Source organism: Mus caroli, unplaced genomic scaffold (assembly GCF_978045245.1).
Source record: "Mus caroli unplaced genomic scaffold, Mus_caroli_1 scaffold_11, whole genome shotgun sequence".
In the NCBI taxonomy this organism is placed as follows: Eukaryota; Metazoa; Chordata; class Mammalia; order Rodentia; family Muridae; genus Mus; species Mus caroli.
This window is the reverse complement of record NW_028227266.1, coordinates 32,023,384-32,042,886: the sequence shown is the minus strand read 5'-3', so window position 1 is coordinate 32,042,886 and position 19,503 is coordinate 32,023,384. Positions and strand designations below refer to the sequence as shown.

General features: G+C 44.8%; 1 protein-coding gene across 7 annotated transcripts in view; it reads right to left on the bottom strand.

The window, feature by feature from the left end:
* Positions 1–19,503, bottom strand: part of Kirrel3 (kirre like nephrin family adhesion molecule 3) — a 573,977-nt gene that overhangs the window by 128,256 nt on the left and 426,218 nt on the right. For all 7 annotated transcript variants that reach the window (XM_085844510.1, XM_085844512.1, XM_029481204.2 and 4 more), the window contains exon 3: positions 9,682–9,759. In XM_085844510.1, the coding sequence (XP_085700636.1) occupies positions 9,682–9,759 (78 nt within the window). The remainder of the gene's footprint in view (positions 1–9,681; positions 9,760–19,503) is intronic.

Genomic DNA, 19,503 nt, shown 5'->3' with positions numbered 1-19,503 from the left:
ACATGCAACATTTGTTGTAAAGGGTTGGTTGTTAAAAATAAAAATATTTTTCTTTGTTTTATCCCTAATTAAATAGTACTCAAGGAAGTGTTTGCTTCATGCAAATAACACACCATTTTATTTCCGGTTTTACTCTGTTCACCCATGTTACTTTTCTGGTCCTCACAGGCAGCTATGACTTTTTTTCCTTGTATGACAATGCTCACTCAAATTATTTTTGTTGCTACTTTGTAAGTGTAATTCTGCTACTGTTATGAATCATAATGTGAGTGTCTGATACACAGGTATCTGGTATGTGACACCCCCCAAGGGTCACAACCCACAGGTTGAGAACAGTCGTTCTAGAAGACAGAGGCTCAATTCCCAGCACTCACATGGAGGCTGTCCAGTGCCTTTCCATCTGCAACTCCAGTTTCAGGGGGAGCCAATGACCTCTTTTGGCTGCTGCAGGGGACAGCTTCTGATCCCTACTTCCAGTGAGCCCTTCTGTTGGAAGATTTCTCTTAGGCAGTATTCATGCCAATCAGGAGGTGCTGGGGCCAGCAGGAGTGCTGGAAGCAAATACTCCCACCCCTTGTGTATGAGCCCTAAGCATCTTCCAGCCAATTTACCTTAAGAAATAGTATGTAAATGTCCCACTCCTGGGGTCTCCTGACTTTGATTCATTATTCTACAACATGTCTCAGAGTTCCTATGAATCTAGGCTCTAGCTGTCCACAGTGATAACAGGCTGGTGATGCCCCGTGTTGGTTCCATTCTTCCATGTCATTTTTTTTTTAATGTCACTCTGGTACCCTCTTTTCCTGCAGATAAATGATCACATTTAAATGTGCCTCTGGGGTAACCGGGCAAAGTGAGAATATTCTCCCATGTCTCCCACAGCTCTGAGTACACAGTCAGCACCTGATAAATCCTCAAAGCAAACAGAAATGAACTTTCAGAACCGTCCCAAGTGCAGCTCTCAGCACACTGAGAGTAGGCTAGCCAGAGTGGCAGATGAATGGGTTTTGGATGGGAAGCTCGCCTGTCTCTGGCCTGAGAGCATCCACAACCACATCCTCACCTCTGCACCGATAGCACATGATTCTGGGCCACACTTTGCCAGGTGCAGAGGAACTGTGGCCTAGCATCCTTCCTCAGCAAGAGAGGAGTGGCTTGTGCTCTATTTTGAGATCCTTTCGTGAATAGCAGTTGAGATGTGTTACTCTTTACTGCTAAGAATGGTGGTTATTCCTAGTTCATTTGACTCAGAGGTGGGGAACTGTTACATTGCTCTATTTATCCCACACTCGGTATGCAGTTACTGAAACTGTCACCATGTCCTATATTCCATAGGCTATTATGTGTATTTCAAACCATTATATAAATGGACTTGATTTGGTACTTCTGAATGTCTTAAACTCCTCCCATACCAGTAACAACACCGTTTCCATAGAAACAAATATATTTCAGCAAGAAAGGCACTAGGAAGAAGCAGATGGAGCAGAGGAGAAAAACAGTGTCCCATTGCTGCTTTCAGAGTGCTGGACCCGCTACTGTGCAATGACCATCCTGAGAAAGCGCTATGAGTGCCTTCAGGTTTTTACTGACTTCCCCTCAGTAAAGTCCTGGGTAATTCATCTCTGCCCCCAAACACACTCATTCCGTTACACAGCTCTGAGAACTTTATGGCACCACAGGTCATTAGGCACCTCGTTCATTTCCACTCTTCTGTGCCTTCTCCAGACACTGGGGGAGGGGCCTGGAGTGAGGGTCTCAGCGTTTAGTGAGTTCAGTGATTAGAGCTTTGAGACTAGATGTGGGCAGAGAGGCAGAGAGGGGAGAGGAAGTTTCCTCAGGACACAGCATAGGGAGAGACCACAATATCTTCTCAATAACTGTTGCTTCCCAGGTCACTTGACCCCTCATTAGTACAGTTGGAACGCTAGGATGAAGACTCTTGGAGCTAAAGGAGTATAATAGTGTGTGTGTGTGTGTGTGTGTGTGTGTGTGTCTGTCTGTCTGTCTGTCTAACTATCTATCTACCTATCTATCTCACCTCTTTATGAGAGTCTGTTGGAAGAGATGGAAGAGACAGGCCCTCACAGCCATGGCAAGGGTGTGTTTCTCATTTTGACTCAAGCATTGGTTGCAATGACCTCTTTCAGGAAAGCAGCCAAGTGTTAAACTCTCCAAGAAGCTACCCTGGATACACCTCACATGGCATTCATCCTGAGTGGTGTCTCCTTCTCTGTGGCCACAGTTGATTATTCATACCTGGGACAGGCAGCTGTGACACTGCTCTACCATATTATGTGCTTGATAGCTTTGGGAGCAGGGACCGCCTTCACGTGCCACAGGGCTGGCACTGTGCCTTGCACTGAGAGCCACTGGGTGAAGGCGGTCAGTCCTAAGTGGGTCAGTCCTAAGTGCCCAGCTATACTGCCCGCAAAGTTCTTTCCATTCAGTGAAACTTGGTAAGGATGTTTAACCATCAAAAGACGGTATGGATGACATCCCAGCTTATTAAACTGTGGATCATGACACCACTGGGGGTGGTTGTAAGAGGGTTATATGTGGTGATAGAAAAGTTGGCATCAGTGAACGATTTCTGAGCACTCAGTGACCCAAATACTGAACTTGAAATCAAACATCAGGTGTTTCTGGCAGTACTCACTTGTGTCACATATCTGTCATACCAGTGTCACATCTGTTGGAGGCACTGCGGCCTTGGTTCTAAACACATAGCGTGTGCACTCTTCACTGCACACTGTCAGCCCACATAGTGCCACCCAGTGCTTCCTGAGTCACCTACCTCAGCTCAGTCTTGAGATATCTGAGTGTCACAAATGGTGGCCTTTTTTACTGTGCATACAAAGTTTTAGCTCTCACAGAAACATAACCATTTAATTATGGAAGACAAAAACTTCAATATTTTTCTACCATCATTCCTTGGTGTGTAAGTATCAAAGTGGTGTATCTTTGGCTTGTACCGAATCTGAGTGTTTGATTTTTAAAAATTGTTATTTAAATTGCTGATTTGAGTTTTATGAGAAAAACAATACAAAACATGAAATGAACTTTGGCTTGGGATTAGGACAGAATTTCCAACAATTCCTCAAGTGCACTAAATATCCTTCTGCTGTGTCACACGGTAGATATGCTTATGCAAAACAGAAGTCTCAGCTCTGACAGGTTTAAGATCAAAATACTGATCTGAAAGCCACTGGATATGTTCCACACTCTGCAGCTGCAAATCTTTAGTCAAGATCGAATTCTTTATGTAAAAATAAGCAAGCACACCTATCTCGTTAGCGGATGGATTTGCCTTTGGTTTTATTTATTTATTTATTTATTTTATTTTATTTTTTGTTTATGTTTGTTTTTCGAGACAGGGTTTCTCTGTGTTCCCGTGGTTGTCCTGGAACTCACTCTGTAGACCAGGCTGGCCTTGCACTCAGAAATCTGCCTTCCTCTGCCTCCCAAGTGCTGGGATTAAAGGCGTGCGCCACCACTGCCTGGCTTTTGCCTTTGTTTTTAATAAGTGGTAAAATTATGTGTGTATCAAAGATTAAGAAATATTAATTCCTTTATGATTTTATGGTTTACCATCATATAGTTTACGTGCCTATATACCTGGAGTTACATAAATGTTTCATTTAAACATTTATATATCTGTAGAGTCACATAAAAGTTTTTTCAACAAAAGGTGGGCAGGTGGGAAAAGTTTAAGGCGCCATCAAGTAGGTGACCTTTGGCCCCCTTCTGGCCTCCGGAATCTATGATGACTTGATCTGGAACTGCATCTAGAGTTCTCTGACTCCCAAACTCCAATATTGACTGTTAGGCTCACAGGTCACGATGCTAAATGAAATACTTAAACCGAAGCAGGCTTCAAAACAACTGGGATTGAAGAATGGCTGATTTTCCCAGGTGTCCCAGTGTTGCTGAGGACAGAACACATGTCTGGCTCAGGGTTCAGAGCCTGGTACAGGGCTGAACTGTAGGATGAGCATGGGTGAGGGTGACCTCTATGTGTTCTTTCATGGCACTCTCTAAAGAACCTACTTCCTTTCCCCAGAGGTTCTTGCAGCCTTTCTCTTTCAAAGCATACCCTAACCCACTTGATCAGGCACCCTATCCCCACCCCTGACATTGATACACTCAATTGTGTTGCCCCAGACTTCACTGATGCTTAGATTTGGGTTCTGGGCTCAATGCCCCACGCCCCATCCCTAAGCTTGCTGTGTCATGTTGGGTTGCATAAGTCACATGCCTTTCCTAAGACAGTTTCCTCTTTACCAGGTGCATGCCCATGTTTCTTTTCACATAGTCCCAGCATCTCGGGTCCAGAAACCTCTCCCATCATTACTCTTCTGCCAGTCTCCATTCTGTGCAAACATTTGAGTTAGACCCCCGAGACATAATGGAGCTTACTTACTGGGAGGGTAGACAGCCTCATGAAGCAATTGTAATATGAACTTACATTTGTACATAGGGGTAAGGATTCTGGAGGGCAGGACTGAAAGATCATGTAGTATACAAACCTGGCCTAGACTGGGGAGAGCAGATCAGAGGAGGATTATCAGGAAAGATATTGGAGCTAAGGTTTGGGTGATAAACATTAGCATGCAAAGGGCAGGGAGATGGATGCATTGGGGATGACGTATGTTCTAAGAAGAGGGACCAAGGGCATCAAGGTCCTGTGTAGGAGAGAATGACTTCCTTGAGGAGGAGAAAGAAGGGCCATGAAATTGAAGAACTTGCAGGAATCAGATGGTGTGAAACCTTAAAGGTCATGGGGAAGGATTAAGCATTCTTAAAAGCAATAGAAAATCACTGAAATATTTTCTAGAACACAGTAATATGTTTGCATTTTGAAACCTGGCTTTGGCTGTGTGTGATGAAGAAATAGGCTAGAGGCTGATTGGACGTAATGAGGAAAGAGAGGTAGGGAGAGACAGAGAAGGAGGGAGAGAGAGGGCAGGAGGAGAGAGAGAGCAGGAGAGGAGAGGAGAGGAGAGGAGAGGAGAGAGAGAGAGAGAGAGAGAGAGAGAGAGAGAGAGAGAGAGAGAGAGAGAGAGAGAGGAGAGGGAGAAAGAGAAGGAGAGAGAGGGAGAGAAGAAGAGGGAGAGAGATAGAGATTTGGAAGATACCTGGAAGGTAAAATCCCCAGGACATGATGGAACATGGATGCAAATGTGAGAGGGGGAAGGGGAAGTTTACAAAGTAATCTGGCATGGTCTGCAGCCAAGGGACCCCTCTGGCTTGGATAAGCAGGTCTTCTGCAGGAATGATGGCTGGTGGAATAAGCCTGGGACAAAGCCATAGAATCTTCCATCAGATTGTGGCAGGAGAATGGAAATAGCTAGTCTCTTGCTCCGAGATGCTGAATGAATTAAATAACAATCATAAAGTGCCCTGGAAGCCCGAGTCTTGCCATAAATAATAAACAGGGATGTTATACAAATAACCAGCTTTGTAGCCCCAGTGGAGGAAGACACATCATCAAGAAAAATGAAATAAGAAAACAATATGCGCCCCAAAGCGCCAACTAACAAAATGACAGCATTAGCCAACATCCTGGGGACTGTGGCAGGCACCTCAGGAATGCTCTTGGGAAAATCATGTGTGCCCTCTGCATGAGCCAAGCTGGTCCCAAGGAGTCTTGTGGGTGGAACTGTCCTCACAAGTGGGGCTCTTCTTTCCTAGGTTTAGAGGTCTGGGGAGAGGTCCCAGGCTGCCTACTTCTGCTTTCCCCTTGCATGGATGGAAGTGTAGTTAGTTTGCAGGTCCGGTGGCATTAAAGTCAACTGTGACCTCTATCTTCTCTTCAAAGAGAGGCAGGAGAAAGAAACTCCTAAGTGTTTTGGGAGGCAGTTAGCAAAACCACTCAACTTAAAACTGGTCTAGTGACCAGGAAGCCTTTGTTTACCATGGCATGCAACAGTAGGGGATGGGTGAGAGAACCACAGGCTGTGGGCAGTGGGTTGAGAGTCAGATTAGAGTTTGCATTACCCCAACTCAGAGCCTTTGCTGGTTAGTTTTGACATGCACTATGATCACCTGGGAAGATAAAACTTCACATGAAGAATTGTCCTTATTAGGTTGGCCTGTAGGCAAGTCTGTCGGGGCACTGTGTAGACTGTAGGGGCTTGTGACTACAAGCTATATGTCTTCATAAGGTTCTGCCTTTGATACCACCCCCGTCCCCAGGTAATGACAGTTTTCCTGGCATTTCACTCTGCCTAGGGCTTTGAGAGGCCCCCTAAACCTGTAACTGAAGGAAAGCTACAGACTCAGGTGCTGCTGAAGATGAGGAGAGAACCCTGGTCAGGGTCCTATTATGCTTCCCTGGCTGACCTGGAACTCGCTATGTAAACCAGACAGGTGTAGAACTCACAGAGATCCATCAGCCACTGCCTTCTAAGTCCTGAGATTGAAGTATGGTCAGCCCAGAGCTAATACTGTATAAAAGGTTCTGTTTCCTTCTCATGACCCAACTAATGTCGATGTTGGACATTCTTCTATTGTGACTCACAGCCTCTGTTAAACATTTACTTAAGTAATTTACCATGAGTCATTGAGCTAAGTCCCTAGGATGTGAAAACATGGATGTTAGGTCTTCCCTCTCCCACAGGTGGGGCCAACAGAACACAAGTAGGAAGTTGATACATCATCGCACATTGTGATACATACTGCAAAGGAAAGAGGCTGTTTGTCCAGGCGTGGTGTGTGGTCAGGTGCTCTGATTTAGGTGAGGTGTGCGTGAGCAGGTGCTCTTTGTAGAGATGCTTGCAGTGAGACATGCCTTGTAATTTTACAGTTAGCTCTTTGTGGGCAGGGACTATGTCTTATTCACTTTAACAACTCCAGTACTTATAATGCAGACTGACATTTATTATGAAAAATTGGTATCATTTTTATGGTATTCAACGAATCTCTGATGAATAAATAAACAATCTCTTTCCAACAGTGCCTTTAAAGCACAGAGTTCTTAATCACACGAGGACACTGATATCAGACAACTCTGACATTCTGTGCCCAGCCTGTCTTTAACCTCTCTGTCCTTGTCCAGCCTTAGCTAATTTTTTGCCTGTGTCTCTATTGGATCCCCAGATTGCTGAGTTCAAACAGGAAAGAACTCCCCCAACCCCCAGAACATTTACTAACCCCCATTCGTGTGAATGCTACATATATTCTCTGAGAGGCTATTAGGCACTCCCAAATAGAGCAACTCTCTCATTGACTATCTCATGCTTCCTTAAATGATCTTTGAATAGCATCTTCTTTTTATTGCTTTGTGTAGCTTAACAGCACCAATTGTGATTATTCTAACTTATGACAAGCCCGAGATCTATAAAGCTCTTGTTCATTCATTATTTTCCTCTTGCTCCTTCTCATATGTTTGTTTGTTTTTTTTTTTTTTTTTGGAATGTGGTGAGGAGGAGTTGGTGGTGGAGGGAAAATAAAATAAAAGGAGATATAAAATTAACAGGGAGACAAATGAAATAGGGCTCTCACTGGGTGACAGATACCCTATTAGATGCTGTTAAACAAAACAAATATACTTTAATACAGCGCAAGCAAAGATTTTGTATTTATTCTGAAATGGAAATAAAGCAATCACCACTTTATTTCTAATGGAAGAAAGAGCTAATTGTCTCAATAGCTTAAGAATTCTGGCCACTTGGAGAAAAATAATAATAATTATTTTTTTTACTGCTTTACCATTTGTTCAAATCATACCAAGGTGCATTGTCTGGTATAAGCCAAGAATTCTGTTGCTTGATCGATGTCATGACTGCTATTCCTGTTCAATTATTAATATGGAGGAGTTATAATTATTTTCAGTATTGCTATGAGATAATTATAAACCATAAAACAGTCCCTGTGCTTGTGGATGCCTTTCTTATCTGCAAATGGGTTGGGGTTTAAGAGCTCCCAAGCAGAGCAATGCCTCTCATTTGCTTGCTTAAACAACACATGGACTTTAGAAGAGAGAAAACGTGCTGTCTGGCACTTGGGAAACAAGTCTGTCTAGCCTGGGAGAAAATCCCTCTCCCCTCTTCCCATTGTGACCTGGCTTGTTCTTCCCACTGCCCATGGCTTGTTCTACCCCACTGTCTTGGCCTCCTCTAGTCTGCCTCCATTTTGTAAGCTGAGACTTGTAACACACCACTCATGTTGGCTCAGCTTTCTCAGCATTCCTTCCTTCATTTTCTTGGTCACTTGGAAGCTGAGGTCAGATACCTGGAGCTCAACGATCCTAAGGTGGCTCAGTTCCTGACTTTTTCTGCTCGCCCAATCCCTGAGAGCCTAGCCTGTTTCTGTAATGAGCATCTCCAGCAAGAGAACATGTCTATTCAGCACCACGGACAGAGCCCCGCTGTCAGTTTCCACAAATTAGAAGTTACTGCCTACCTCTCTCTTCTGGGCTGCAGTGTTGAAAACAGAGAGGGTGATGAGAAAGAAAAAAAAAGCCAATGAAAAAGACTGATGGGTTTGCCACAAAGTATGCAGCCCCAACCCCTGGCTGTGCTCAGCCATGGGGCTCCTACACATGATAAGTGGCTGCTGCAAGCTTGTTGTTTTTTTTTGAACAGGCAGACAGTAAATGTAAGTGGTAAGAGATTCCTAGACTTGCTTATTCTCCTCTAACTCCTAGCAGACTGTCATCTTGATGGGTTCTGGTGACAAGCCCATAGATAGCCCAGGGTTCTGGTCTGGGCCATATTCAGAAGCATGAGTGTTGTGGATGGTGGGTTGGGAGGACAGGCAGCTGTTGAGCAGAGGGAGAAGGCACTAGGCTGTGTACAGTCTAACTCAGGGCCAGATGCTAGGGGTGTCCTGCCTCTTTCTTGGCTGGAGTGGGAAAGAGGCTACAGGAGCTATGAGCCCCGATGGGGGCAGCTCATGGCAAGCCAGGCTGGTGGTAAGAAGCCAAGACTTCATTTGTCTGACTTTAATGAATAAATGGTACCCCCAGACATTGTTTATCTGCTTTTGAACCCTGACAAACAGTCCGTGGCATCTGATGAAGAGGGTTATTAGCTGCATGGAGACAGATGGCTGGGGATGGAGAGGATTGGCTCTTTATTACAGCAGACCCATAAGTGACAGTGATATTCTCACATCCCAGTCCACATGTCAAAGTCAATACATTCTCCAAGTCCTCTGGGATATATGCTGGCCCAGTGTTTGCAGAAGGTAGAACCACCCCTGGGTCTGTGCCATTGGGAAAGTAGGCAGATCTTTAAAGGCAGGCTCTTGGAATATAATACCACCTTATTCTGTACTATTCTCCTGAGTGCCCTATAAGGTGCTGTCAATTCAAAAAGGTAGGGATGACTCAAGAGAAGAAGGGAGAACATTTAAAGATAACAGAAGCAGATTTTAATGAGCTGTGTAAGTGGGTAGAAGAGCAAAGGTAGGGAAGAAATAGAGAAGTAAGGGACGTGTGGTGGGAGGAGAGAAGAGAGCAAATGTAAAATACTGAATCACCACCACACGCTTTGGCACCAGCTGTTCTTCCCTGTGTAAATAGCACCATGAAGATCGAGCTGAGCCTCCTACTCTCCTTCCTGAGCAGTTTTGTGTTCCTTGTCCAGGTTCCTCTACACACAATTGTAGGCATACCCTCGCCTCCCTGTGTTACCCCTGAGGGGTAGGGTGTGTGTGTTTGGGGGGGTTCTCACTGACCTTCATTCATTCTCCGAAACTTGTCCTTGGCCATGTAGCCCAGCACCAGACAGCATCCTCTCTTCTGGAGGCCAAGCTCTGGAAGGAAAGCATAGGTGGGTGAGTTGGGAGTGGGTCCTGTCTGAGAGACACCTTAAGCATGGGGCTGTGGATCAGCAGGGATGCTTACTTAGAAAACATTCCTACAGCACTTATATCCCAGGCACAGCTTAGAGGCAATAGCTCTTGCTAGATTCTCACAGCATCATGTGAGGCACAGAGCATTGTGTCTCCCGTTTTCTACCACCTCCATTACAGTCGTACTAAGGATGAAGCCTTATTAGGCATTGGAGTCAGGATTTTAAAAGTAGGCTCCGGAATGCGTCCTCATAACTACTATTCTGGGATACTTGAACTTTTTATGGTTTAAGATTGAGGACCATGCCCAGGTCACTTTGAGACCATAGCCAGATGAGCTAAATAGGAACAACACCTGGTAGTGTGCCGAGTGGTACAGCATGATCAGACGCAGTGGGTGACCCAAGAGGAATAGTGAGAAGGTCTAGAGTGAGAACAGGAAAAGACACAGAGATGATTGGTAGACAGAATGTGTTCAACCTTCAGGAAGGGCGGGAATCGGCAGTTGCTGACTTTTGTGTATTCCTATGGGCAGGCACTAATTCGCAGCAGCATCTAGGACTTGGGAAATGCACACTTAGAACACAGGGGTCAGCAGTGCTGACATACACAAGGACTCACAGCACATTGGCTTTCCAAGAAGAACGAGGCAGAAAAGCAAGTCTGGGTAGCACATGCCTGATACTCTCTCTTCCAGAGCATTTTATAAACCAGCTTCTATTGCGTGCCAGTGGTGGACTTGAGTATGTCTGACTCACTAGAGGGCAAGCTATCCATTCTTTTGGCTTTTAGTCCTGATTTGTCTTGGGCACTTCATGAGTTCTGAAACAACTTCACATCCACTTTAATTTTTAGCTCCCACAGAAATGCTTTGTGGTCTGCAGATGGGATATTGCTGTTCATGTGACACACAGATGGGTGAATGGAGGCTCAACAGTGTTGGGGGGGGGCACGGGGCTGTCCTTGATACATTTGATTCATCTCTACTTCTTTGTTCAGAAGCTGTAAAACGGTGACAGCTACCCTCCTCTGCACCAATGGGCATGTAATACTGTTTTAGAGTACATATGACTGTGGCTCCTCACTTCCCCAGAATCTTGCCAGGGTTTCTGCTACTTGCCTGCTTCTACCTTATCCTCTCAGAGAAGGAGGCTCCCCCTGAGCACCGTCACATTTGTCCAAGACATGGATGTGTCTTGGGCTGGTGGCTTGGGTATCAGATAATGGACAGAGTGGGATGATTCCCCCTTCTGCCTCTGCTCAGGATGCTCTGTAGCCATCTGGTGCTGCTCAGGTCTAGCCTCTGAGGACGGCAGGATGAGAAGAAGTGCAGGGCCCTCAAGAACAGACAAGTCAAGCTTAGGGGCTCACACCCTAGAGAAAGACAAAGCTTGGTAGGTGGTTGCAGATGCTGTAGCCCAGTGAGGTCACCAGCTTTGATCTCCTGATTTTTTTTAAAAAGGGATTTATTGACTCTCAATGAAGAGCAGAGAGGCAGATCTGAGGGTGCTTTCCCTGCGCACTAGGTCACTCATCTGAAGGAGCAGCCAAACTGCCCTCACTTCAAACAGCTTCACATCTCAGGCACCCAAATTGACATGTTAAGTTCTCCCATCCAGGGCCTTGGCCCTTTCTTCAGGGGCTCCCGTTCTGTTGAGGGCTGTGTGGATCAAAGCCCCTTTGATGTTTACTTACTATATTTGTGGATACCTTCTAATAGCCTCCTCTAAAAGGGAGGAATGCAGCATGCAGAAAGGGGGCTAATGGAAGTACAGGCTGTGAGGAGGCTCCTAGCTCCAACCAACAATAGCTGTTTCCTGGAGCTAGCCTGTAAAGTCCAGGTGTTGATACTAGGAAGACCTGTCATTAGAATGACAGACAGGCACATTGTTCATCACCAGAATGATGTAATTGCTCATGGTTCCTTTAATATTTATCACAGACTTATACCTACCCGAAGCACATCAGTGGTGGCTTCTGATGAGAGAGGGGGCAGGAGCTACTAGACGGAGCCTAGGAGGGACTCTAGGGGAGCATTGAGGAAGGAGGACAGAAGATGCTGGAAGGATTTGGCCAATGTTTTCTCTCACTTCTGGGCAGCTTCCCACACTCTCAGCTGAACAGAAGGAGAATAGTTCTAAAGAGGAAAATACGAGTGATCTGTTGTATCTGCTTGTCCACAGGGTTTGTCTCTACAACTCAATCTAACTTATTTTATGTGTCACATACTAGGATACCTCTCAAGTTAGCAGCAGAGGGGAGGCTGGATGCTCATACAGTTATTATAAGCAAGAGTCTCTCTGACTATATTTGATTTTTGTAAATGAGCAGGGAAAGATTTTTTTAAAAGCTCTGATTAATAAAAGAAATTGAGGACGAGGTAATTTCTCAATGTATTTGGCTCATTTAATTTGACACGTGTGGGTTAGTCTTAATTATTTAGGCGGCTACATTACAAGGCGCTAATAAGCATAGTGCAGAAATTTATTAAGTGAGAAGGCTTTCTGGGTGCATCACTGCTGAGAAGTGGGGAGGAGCCTTTGGGATCCTTTTGAGAGTAAGTGAGCTGCAGGAGTGGCAAAGTGAGGATTAGCTAGCTTGTCATATAGAAAACATTGGGATGCTCTTTGGAGAGATTTGTGCAGCTAAATTAGAACTCAACAAATCCACATGTGGAAGTGCACAGCAGGGACAGAAGAGGATGAGGCAGGGGGATGTGGATGCCCATCTGGGAAATAGGATTGCCAAAGATACTGACCATACATAGTCAAGGAAGCAGAAAGTCATTATGGGGCCTTGGGGAAACATCCAACAAGCCAAAAGAACAAGGCTCCTAGGGAAGAAACAGAGAGCAGGAGTCTCCCTTTGTGAGGTACCTCAGCCATAGCCAACCCCCTTCTTTACTGAGATGGTCAGTAGAGTGAAAACACAAATGTTGGCTTTGGACTTCAAGATATGGGGCCTTCTTCAAGTAGCTCCATCAGTGGCAGTTCCACCTAGATTCTCCAAAGACTTCATGGAGTTGGATTGAATGGAGACTTGTTTTAAAAAATAGACTGTTCATAGCAAAGTTTAAAGCCATTGCAGTTGGGTTTTAAGTCTTTGTCTGAGGGGGACAAAGACTTAATCAGTGCTGTGTGCACAGAAATAGGTTTCAGAACAGGGATGTTTCTTTGGGGGAAGGGAGGCTTGGCACTCTGGGAACTTTTGAGCTCTGGATTGTGAGCAACAGAAGGACCAGAGTGTCCCCTTCCAGCCCTGAGCCCTGTACTCCCAGGCTCAGTGCCTAGCACAGGGCAAGTGCTGGGCATGAGGCCTGCTGACTTTAACAAAGGGCAGACTCAAAGATCCTGGGGGTGGTGAGAGCAGTTCCCCTCCGCCCACATCAGAATGAAGACAGATGAGCTCTGATGCAGCAGGATGCATTTAGCTTAGGTTGGGATGCTTGTGGAGTGAATGAAACTTGTAATTCATCCAAACAGGGAACTGTTCTACAAGTAGGGAACACTGTGGGATTTTCTCCAGGGAGAAATAAAAAGAGGAAAGCTTTGTAAATGGAGCGGGTTTCTTTAGCTCTCAGGATGGGGTTGTGGCTCTTTCTAGCTGCGGATCCCTTTATTCTCACCACTACCACTAATGACACGGCGATGCTTCATCCCATTTGTGGCTCACTTATTTTTTTTTCACAATGCTGTCATATTTACTGTCTCATTAGATGCTCACAGTAGCTTGGAGAAGTAAGCAAGGCAGAAACTATTTCCTCCATTTTGGATTTAGAAATCAAGGCTTGGAGGAAGAACTAAAACGGCATTTCAGGGCAAAAGGCCTCTCTGCTGCTGGGTCTCGCCCGAGGACTCAGGGCTGGTTTCAGGGTTAGTTCTTAGGGGTACCAGGGCAGCAGATGCTGCAAGTCAAAACAGACCAAGGAATACCAAAGGTTAGTGGCCACAGGTATAGGACTACATTGCAGAATGAATTGGGTATACCCTCTTCTATTCATATGCTGTGGTTCTATTCCACCTCTCCCCCAAACCCTCATTCCTAAGTATGATCTTATGTGGAGACTGGGACTTTGCAGTGGTAGTCAGGTTAAAATGAGGTCATTGGGATTGGCTGTAGTTTAATATAACTGGTGCCCTTAGGGGAAGTTGAAGGAAATGTGTGTGTGTGTGTGTGTGTGTGTGTGTGTGTGACAGAGAGACAGAGACAGAGACAGAGAGACAGAGACAGAGACAGAGACAGAGAAAGACACATGAACACGAAAATGACCATTTCCAAGAATGAGGGAGAGGGTCTTCAAGAAGACCTTCCCTTATAGCCTTCAGAAGGACTAAAGTTCACTGACATCTTGATCTTGTGCTTTCAGTCTTTGGACTCCTGAGTGAAATGCATTGTGTGTGTGTGTGCGTGTGTGTGCGTGTGCGTGTGCGTGTGTGTTAGTCACCCATTGTGTGGTGCCTTGTTATAGCAGCTCTAGCTAAGTCATACAGACAAAGAAGGGGAGGAACTGGCTTATCAGTGGGACTTGGCTATTTCTGGTGTCTGTGATTCTCTCGACTCCATTCGTTTGGCCACAGAACTACTCTTAGAGAAGAGTGTCACATGACTGCTCACTGGGCCCCAGCTGATGGGATTGCTGATCGGGGTGCTGCAATTGGTCAGTAGGGTTGGTGGCACAAAACTCAGTGGAGAAGAAGGCAGTAGAGAGGGGAGGCTGCTCTGTGCCCACATGGATGGGAACATTCATAGGTATTCTGGGATGCTGGGAGAATTTTGTTTTCCACTTGCTATTCTCCACCCAGAGACTAAAGAGCTCTAAAGCAGTGGTAGCCGGAACAGGGTGCAATGGGCAAGAACCAGTCCCTGCCCCTCCCATTTCCAAGGCTGTCTAGAGTATGGGTTGATGGCTGTTTGTGGGAGTATTTATTCTGTTTCCAACCTATATGTTCCCATCTAATAGGATGATAAAATTCCATTTGTGGGTTACTTATTTTTTGACTAGGTTGCAATATTCACTGTCTCATTCAGTTGCCGAAAACTAACCTTTTCAAACATGTAGGTGCTTTTGGTAGGGATAGAGCAGCCATTATGGAAATTAGGATGGAGGTTCTTAAAATTTCTAAGAGTAGAAATACCAGATTTTCCATTTATACCATTCCTGGGTATGTACCTGAAGGAATCTAAGCCAGCAGATCACAGATACATCTGCATACCCAATAGCAAAGACATGGGATCATCTGATATATTTCAGATACACCATGGAATATTATTTAGCCATAAAGAAGAATAAAATCATGCCACTTATGGGAAAATTGGTTGAACTGGTGATCATTAACTTCAGAGAAATAAGCTAGACTCAGGAAGACAAGTAGCAGATGCTTTCTCTCATGTGCATGAAAGTCTAAGGATTATTTTGGAAGACGAAGGTGACCAGAGGTATGGAAGGAGGGTGCAATAGAGGATATGGAGAATATGATCAAGGTGCATTAAATGTGTGTATGAAAACATCACAGTGAGACCCATCATTGTGTACATCCTAGTAAAAAATTGAAAATAAGATATTAGCACTTTTCCTCCTGAAACTATTTGACTCCAGCATGTCTCTACAAGTTACCAAACAAGAACTGGAGTCTCACTGGTAGGCAATTGTGAAGATTTCAGGAGCAGAGGAAAGATGAGGGAGGTGTAGCAGGGCGAGGTCAGATCCTGGGGCAGCTAAGTCTACATTTTTCTGCAGTGTGCAGGGAACCTTTAGAATGGCTAAGCTGGAGAAAAGAGGCTGCCACACACTTTAACATGGTGTAGATGATGCATAGAAGGGATAAGGCCCCAGAAGAGTGAGAACAGCTAGGAGGGTCCTGCCATGCTCTAGGTGAGAGATAATGGTTCCCATCTGCTACCTCTTCTTGCCCTCTGAATACAGCAGGGATCTGAGAACAGGTAGAAGGACATGGAGGCTTTTCAAGGGGGACACACAGAACCTGTAATCCTCGCCATCTCAACACAGAGAGCAGCAGAATGGCTGAAAATAGCTTGAATTCCCCAGATGGTGCCTTGGACCATATGGAGGAAATGCCAGCTGGACCTGGTTGGAGTTGCTGGGAGGTCCTGATGCTTCCGAATGAGCAGAGCTGGCTGATACTGAGATGTGGCACTCAGCAGTGAAGCACCCCATGGACTCCTCGGAGCTTCTGCTTCCTTGTTCCATCTATAAATTACTGCTCCTGAGATCTCCCTTGCATGAGTTACATGAAGAGCCAACATGCAGTAAAAAGGGCTGAGAATAAAGGACCTGAAAAGAATGAGTCCAATGAGGCAAATACTAGAGTCAGGTCTGGAGGTCAAGTACCCTCCTCTTTCCTTGCAGTATGAAAATGGAAATGAGACAGGGAAGGACCTCACCAAATGCATGTGGTGAGCCATCAGGTCAGCATGGAGGCACAAGACAAATGAGCTGGAAAAGTTGAAGGGAGTTGGAAAGATCCTTCACAGGCTTAGAAGTCCTGGAAACAAGGCAAAACTAGTAAGTCTGAGAACGGTTCTGAGATGAGACATTGGAACTAAAGGATTGTGTAGCTCAGGAAAGGAGGCAGAGATGGCTACAATGTCTTTCATTGGAGAGATAAAGGAATATTGTGTGTATATCAGATTTGGTGTGACCACAGAGAGAGCTGACTGTGTTACACAGCAGTGATGGCTGTGTATGGTGGGCATCATTCCTAAATGAAAAATACTCAGGTCATAATCTGAGCAGTGGTTTTGATCTGAAGAAATGAACTTTTAATGGGCTGTATTCTGTTTAGAGGGTGAGAGTCTTGTGGGGAAAAATTGTATCCTTCACAGACAGCACATATTAAGAAAAACTGATTGGGTAATATCCACTCCGAAAACATTCAGAGGCCACCACCATACACGCGACATGCAAAATAATTATCGGATTGGATTGCATTGGTTGGGTTTCCTTTATTCAAAAGCCTGGGGCCAAAAAAATGTTTTAGATTTTGTAAATTCTGGCTTAGAGAATTGTGTTTGTAGACTTTACCCATTTGAATATTCGTAACATGAAGCTCCAAAACCTGAAAAGCTCTGGCATGCTAAGCATTTTTGGACATGAATTTTCAGATGCTGGAGCATTTTCCAGGTTGGATTTGGGGATTCTGAGTCTTCAGCCTGCACTTGTGAAAGATCCATAAAAAAAATCAAAGCCAGATACATGTTCAGTAAGGCAGCATCATGAGATGACATCAGGCCATTTCCATTTGAGTGGAGGTGCTTGCTCGAAGAAGTGAGAGATGAGAGAGAGAGAGAGAGAGAGAGAGAGAGAGAGAGAGAGCTGGGAGATAGCAAGAGACACCCTCATGGAAAGTCCTGAAGGCTGCAACTGGCCCTGGGGCTGTCTTTACGGTGTGTGTGCCTAGTGGCCTCTCGCAGGTGACTGCCATCTATAGCCACCAATAGCCATTCTGTCCCTGGATAACTCACCAACTGCCGGATTGCAAGTCTTGTGTTTGGAAAGTTTTCACCTCCATTCTGCTGAACTCCAGTTTCCTGCCTCATGTCTACCTGGTGCTATTTTTGGTATAATTACTTATATCACATGCAATTAGGAAACCCATAAATCAGCAAGGATCCCTGTTTTCTGATCAACTCCTGTAATAAAGAAACCCGAGGAGAAGATTCCGAAGGGTTTGCTTATATTGACTAGTTGCCTGGCCCCAGTCCTCTAGGACACATAATAAATGTTTAATAGGCCAATAATACCTGTTTCATAATTTTTGAGTCTCATTGCTTGCTAATCTAAGTTTATTAAAGAACCATAAACTTTACATTGTTGTAAAGGCATAATTGTTATTTCATAGCTAATTTAATATGGGTTAATTATATTAGAACCAAGTTTCCCCCCATTCATATTAAGTATCAATTAGTTGTTTTAAACTATTGATTTGTATTTAATTAACTATGCTATTACATACCAATTAAATTCTTATAAGAGAAACTGGGAACAGCTGTGGTCTTACATTGAGTTTTTAAAAATAATGAATTGCATAAAAAGCTTGTGTTGAGCTCCAGTATTTTAGAAAGAGTCTGCACTCATTCGTGACAATTCCAAGGAGGTTCTGTGTCTACCAGCCCATCCGCACTTGCTCTTGCAGGAAGCATGGCTTCCTCAGACACCTGCTACTCCAAACCTTGCAGCTTCATGCAGAGTAACAGTCACTGGTGTGACAGGCCTTTGCCTGCTTCTGCCCTCCTAAGCCTGTACCAGCTGTGCCGTCACTGGGCGCCATAGCCCCATCCACAGCATGACTGAGGCAGACAATGTTATTAAAGCTCCTTGCCAGCAGCTGTGGGGTCCAGAATTAGGCTGTTTTGCTATGGACCCTACATCCCGTGTGCCTACAGGAAATCCGGGTGACCATGTGGTCCCCAATCCTTTGGCTGTTCCAAATCTCTACTCTGCTGGCCTAAGCTTATGAGTCTCAGGGAAGAAAAAGCCAGCCAACAATGACAGCAGTAGGCATGGAACTTTGTATCTTGTTCTACAAGTGTTTTTCTTTATTCTTATATTCGTATTCTTATTATTAGTGTGTGTGTATATTGTGTGTGTATGTGTGTGTGTGTGCGCACATGAATATGTGTATGTGTGTGTGTGTGTAATACTATGCACATGAAGGTTAGAGAGCAACTTTTAGGACTCAATTCTTTCCTTCTACTCTGGGCTCCAATGATTAAACTCTACTCACTATATATGGTAAGTGTATTTGCCTTCTAAGCCTTCTCACTAGTCTTCTTATTCTGTTTTAATCTCATACATCATAGAAACAGGTATGGTCATGCCTCTTGTTATTTATAAAGAACACCTTCCCCATACTGGGGATTGAATCTAGGACTTGGCACATCCTGGGCAATATTCTTCCACCGAGCTATAGTTCCAGCCCAGAAACTGACATTTTAGAGAGGCAAGAAATTTGCCCACAGACCTGCTGTTGCTGCTGCTAAACAGAGAGTCTTGGCATGGTGTTGTCTGGCTGACCCCACTCTGAGCATGGTGTATAGCACTCCAGTCTCTTCTCTGCAAGACCCAATTCCCTGCTGAGTCTGGATCTCAGCCCTAAGGGCTGGTTCTCTGGGACCATTCTTGGCTCCTCTTACCCTTCTTCTCTGGCAGGACTGTGCACCTCCCCTCTGACACTGCCTGGGATCCTTCTGTCAAATGAAGAACTGCCTGGAATTCCAGCAGGGCTACCATCTGACTCTGAATGTGTCTTCTTTGGGGTGCTTTACCATCAGTAAAGGCTGTAGGCTGGGAGAGTCCACCACAATCCTCTACACACTGGGATGAGGACACTAGATATTCTCCTTGGGTTCTGGATGCATTTATTGTGATGACCAAGTCTTCTTGCATTCGCCATTATAATCAAAGTTGCCTGGTGCTAACTGGCTGCAATTCATTAATTTCTAGGCTAGTTTGTATAAACTGTCTATGCCAATCCTCAGAAATTCTATATGATAGTTCTATCTGATGGAAGAGGAAACTGAGGATCCAAAGGCTATGTCTTAATAACAGCCTCATGGTCAGATAGCCAGTAAGTAGGTCAGTAAACCAAATCATAATTTCCATGTTTTGGGACACTGTGGGAGGCATTCAGTAGTGCGGGTTGAAGAATTTTGTGGGCAATGGTTTTATCAGAGATACAAGGATTC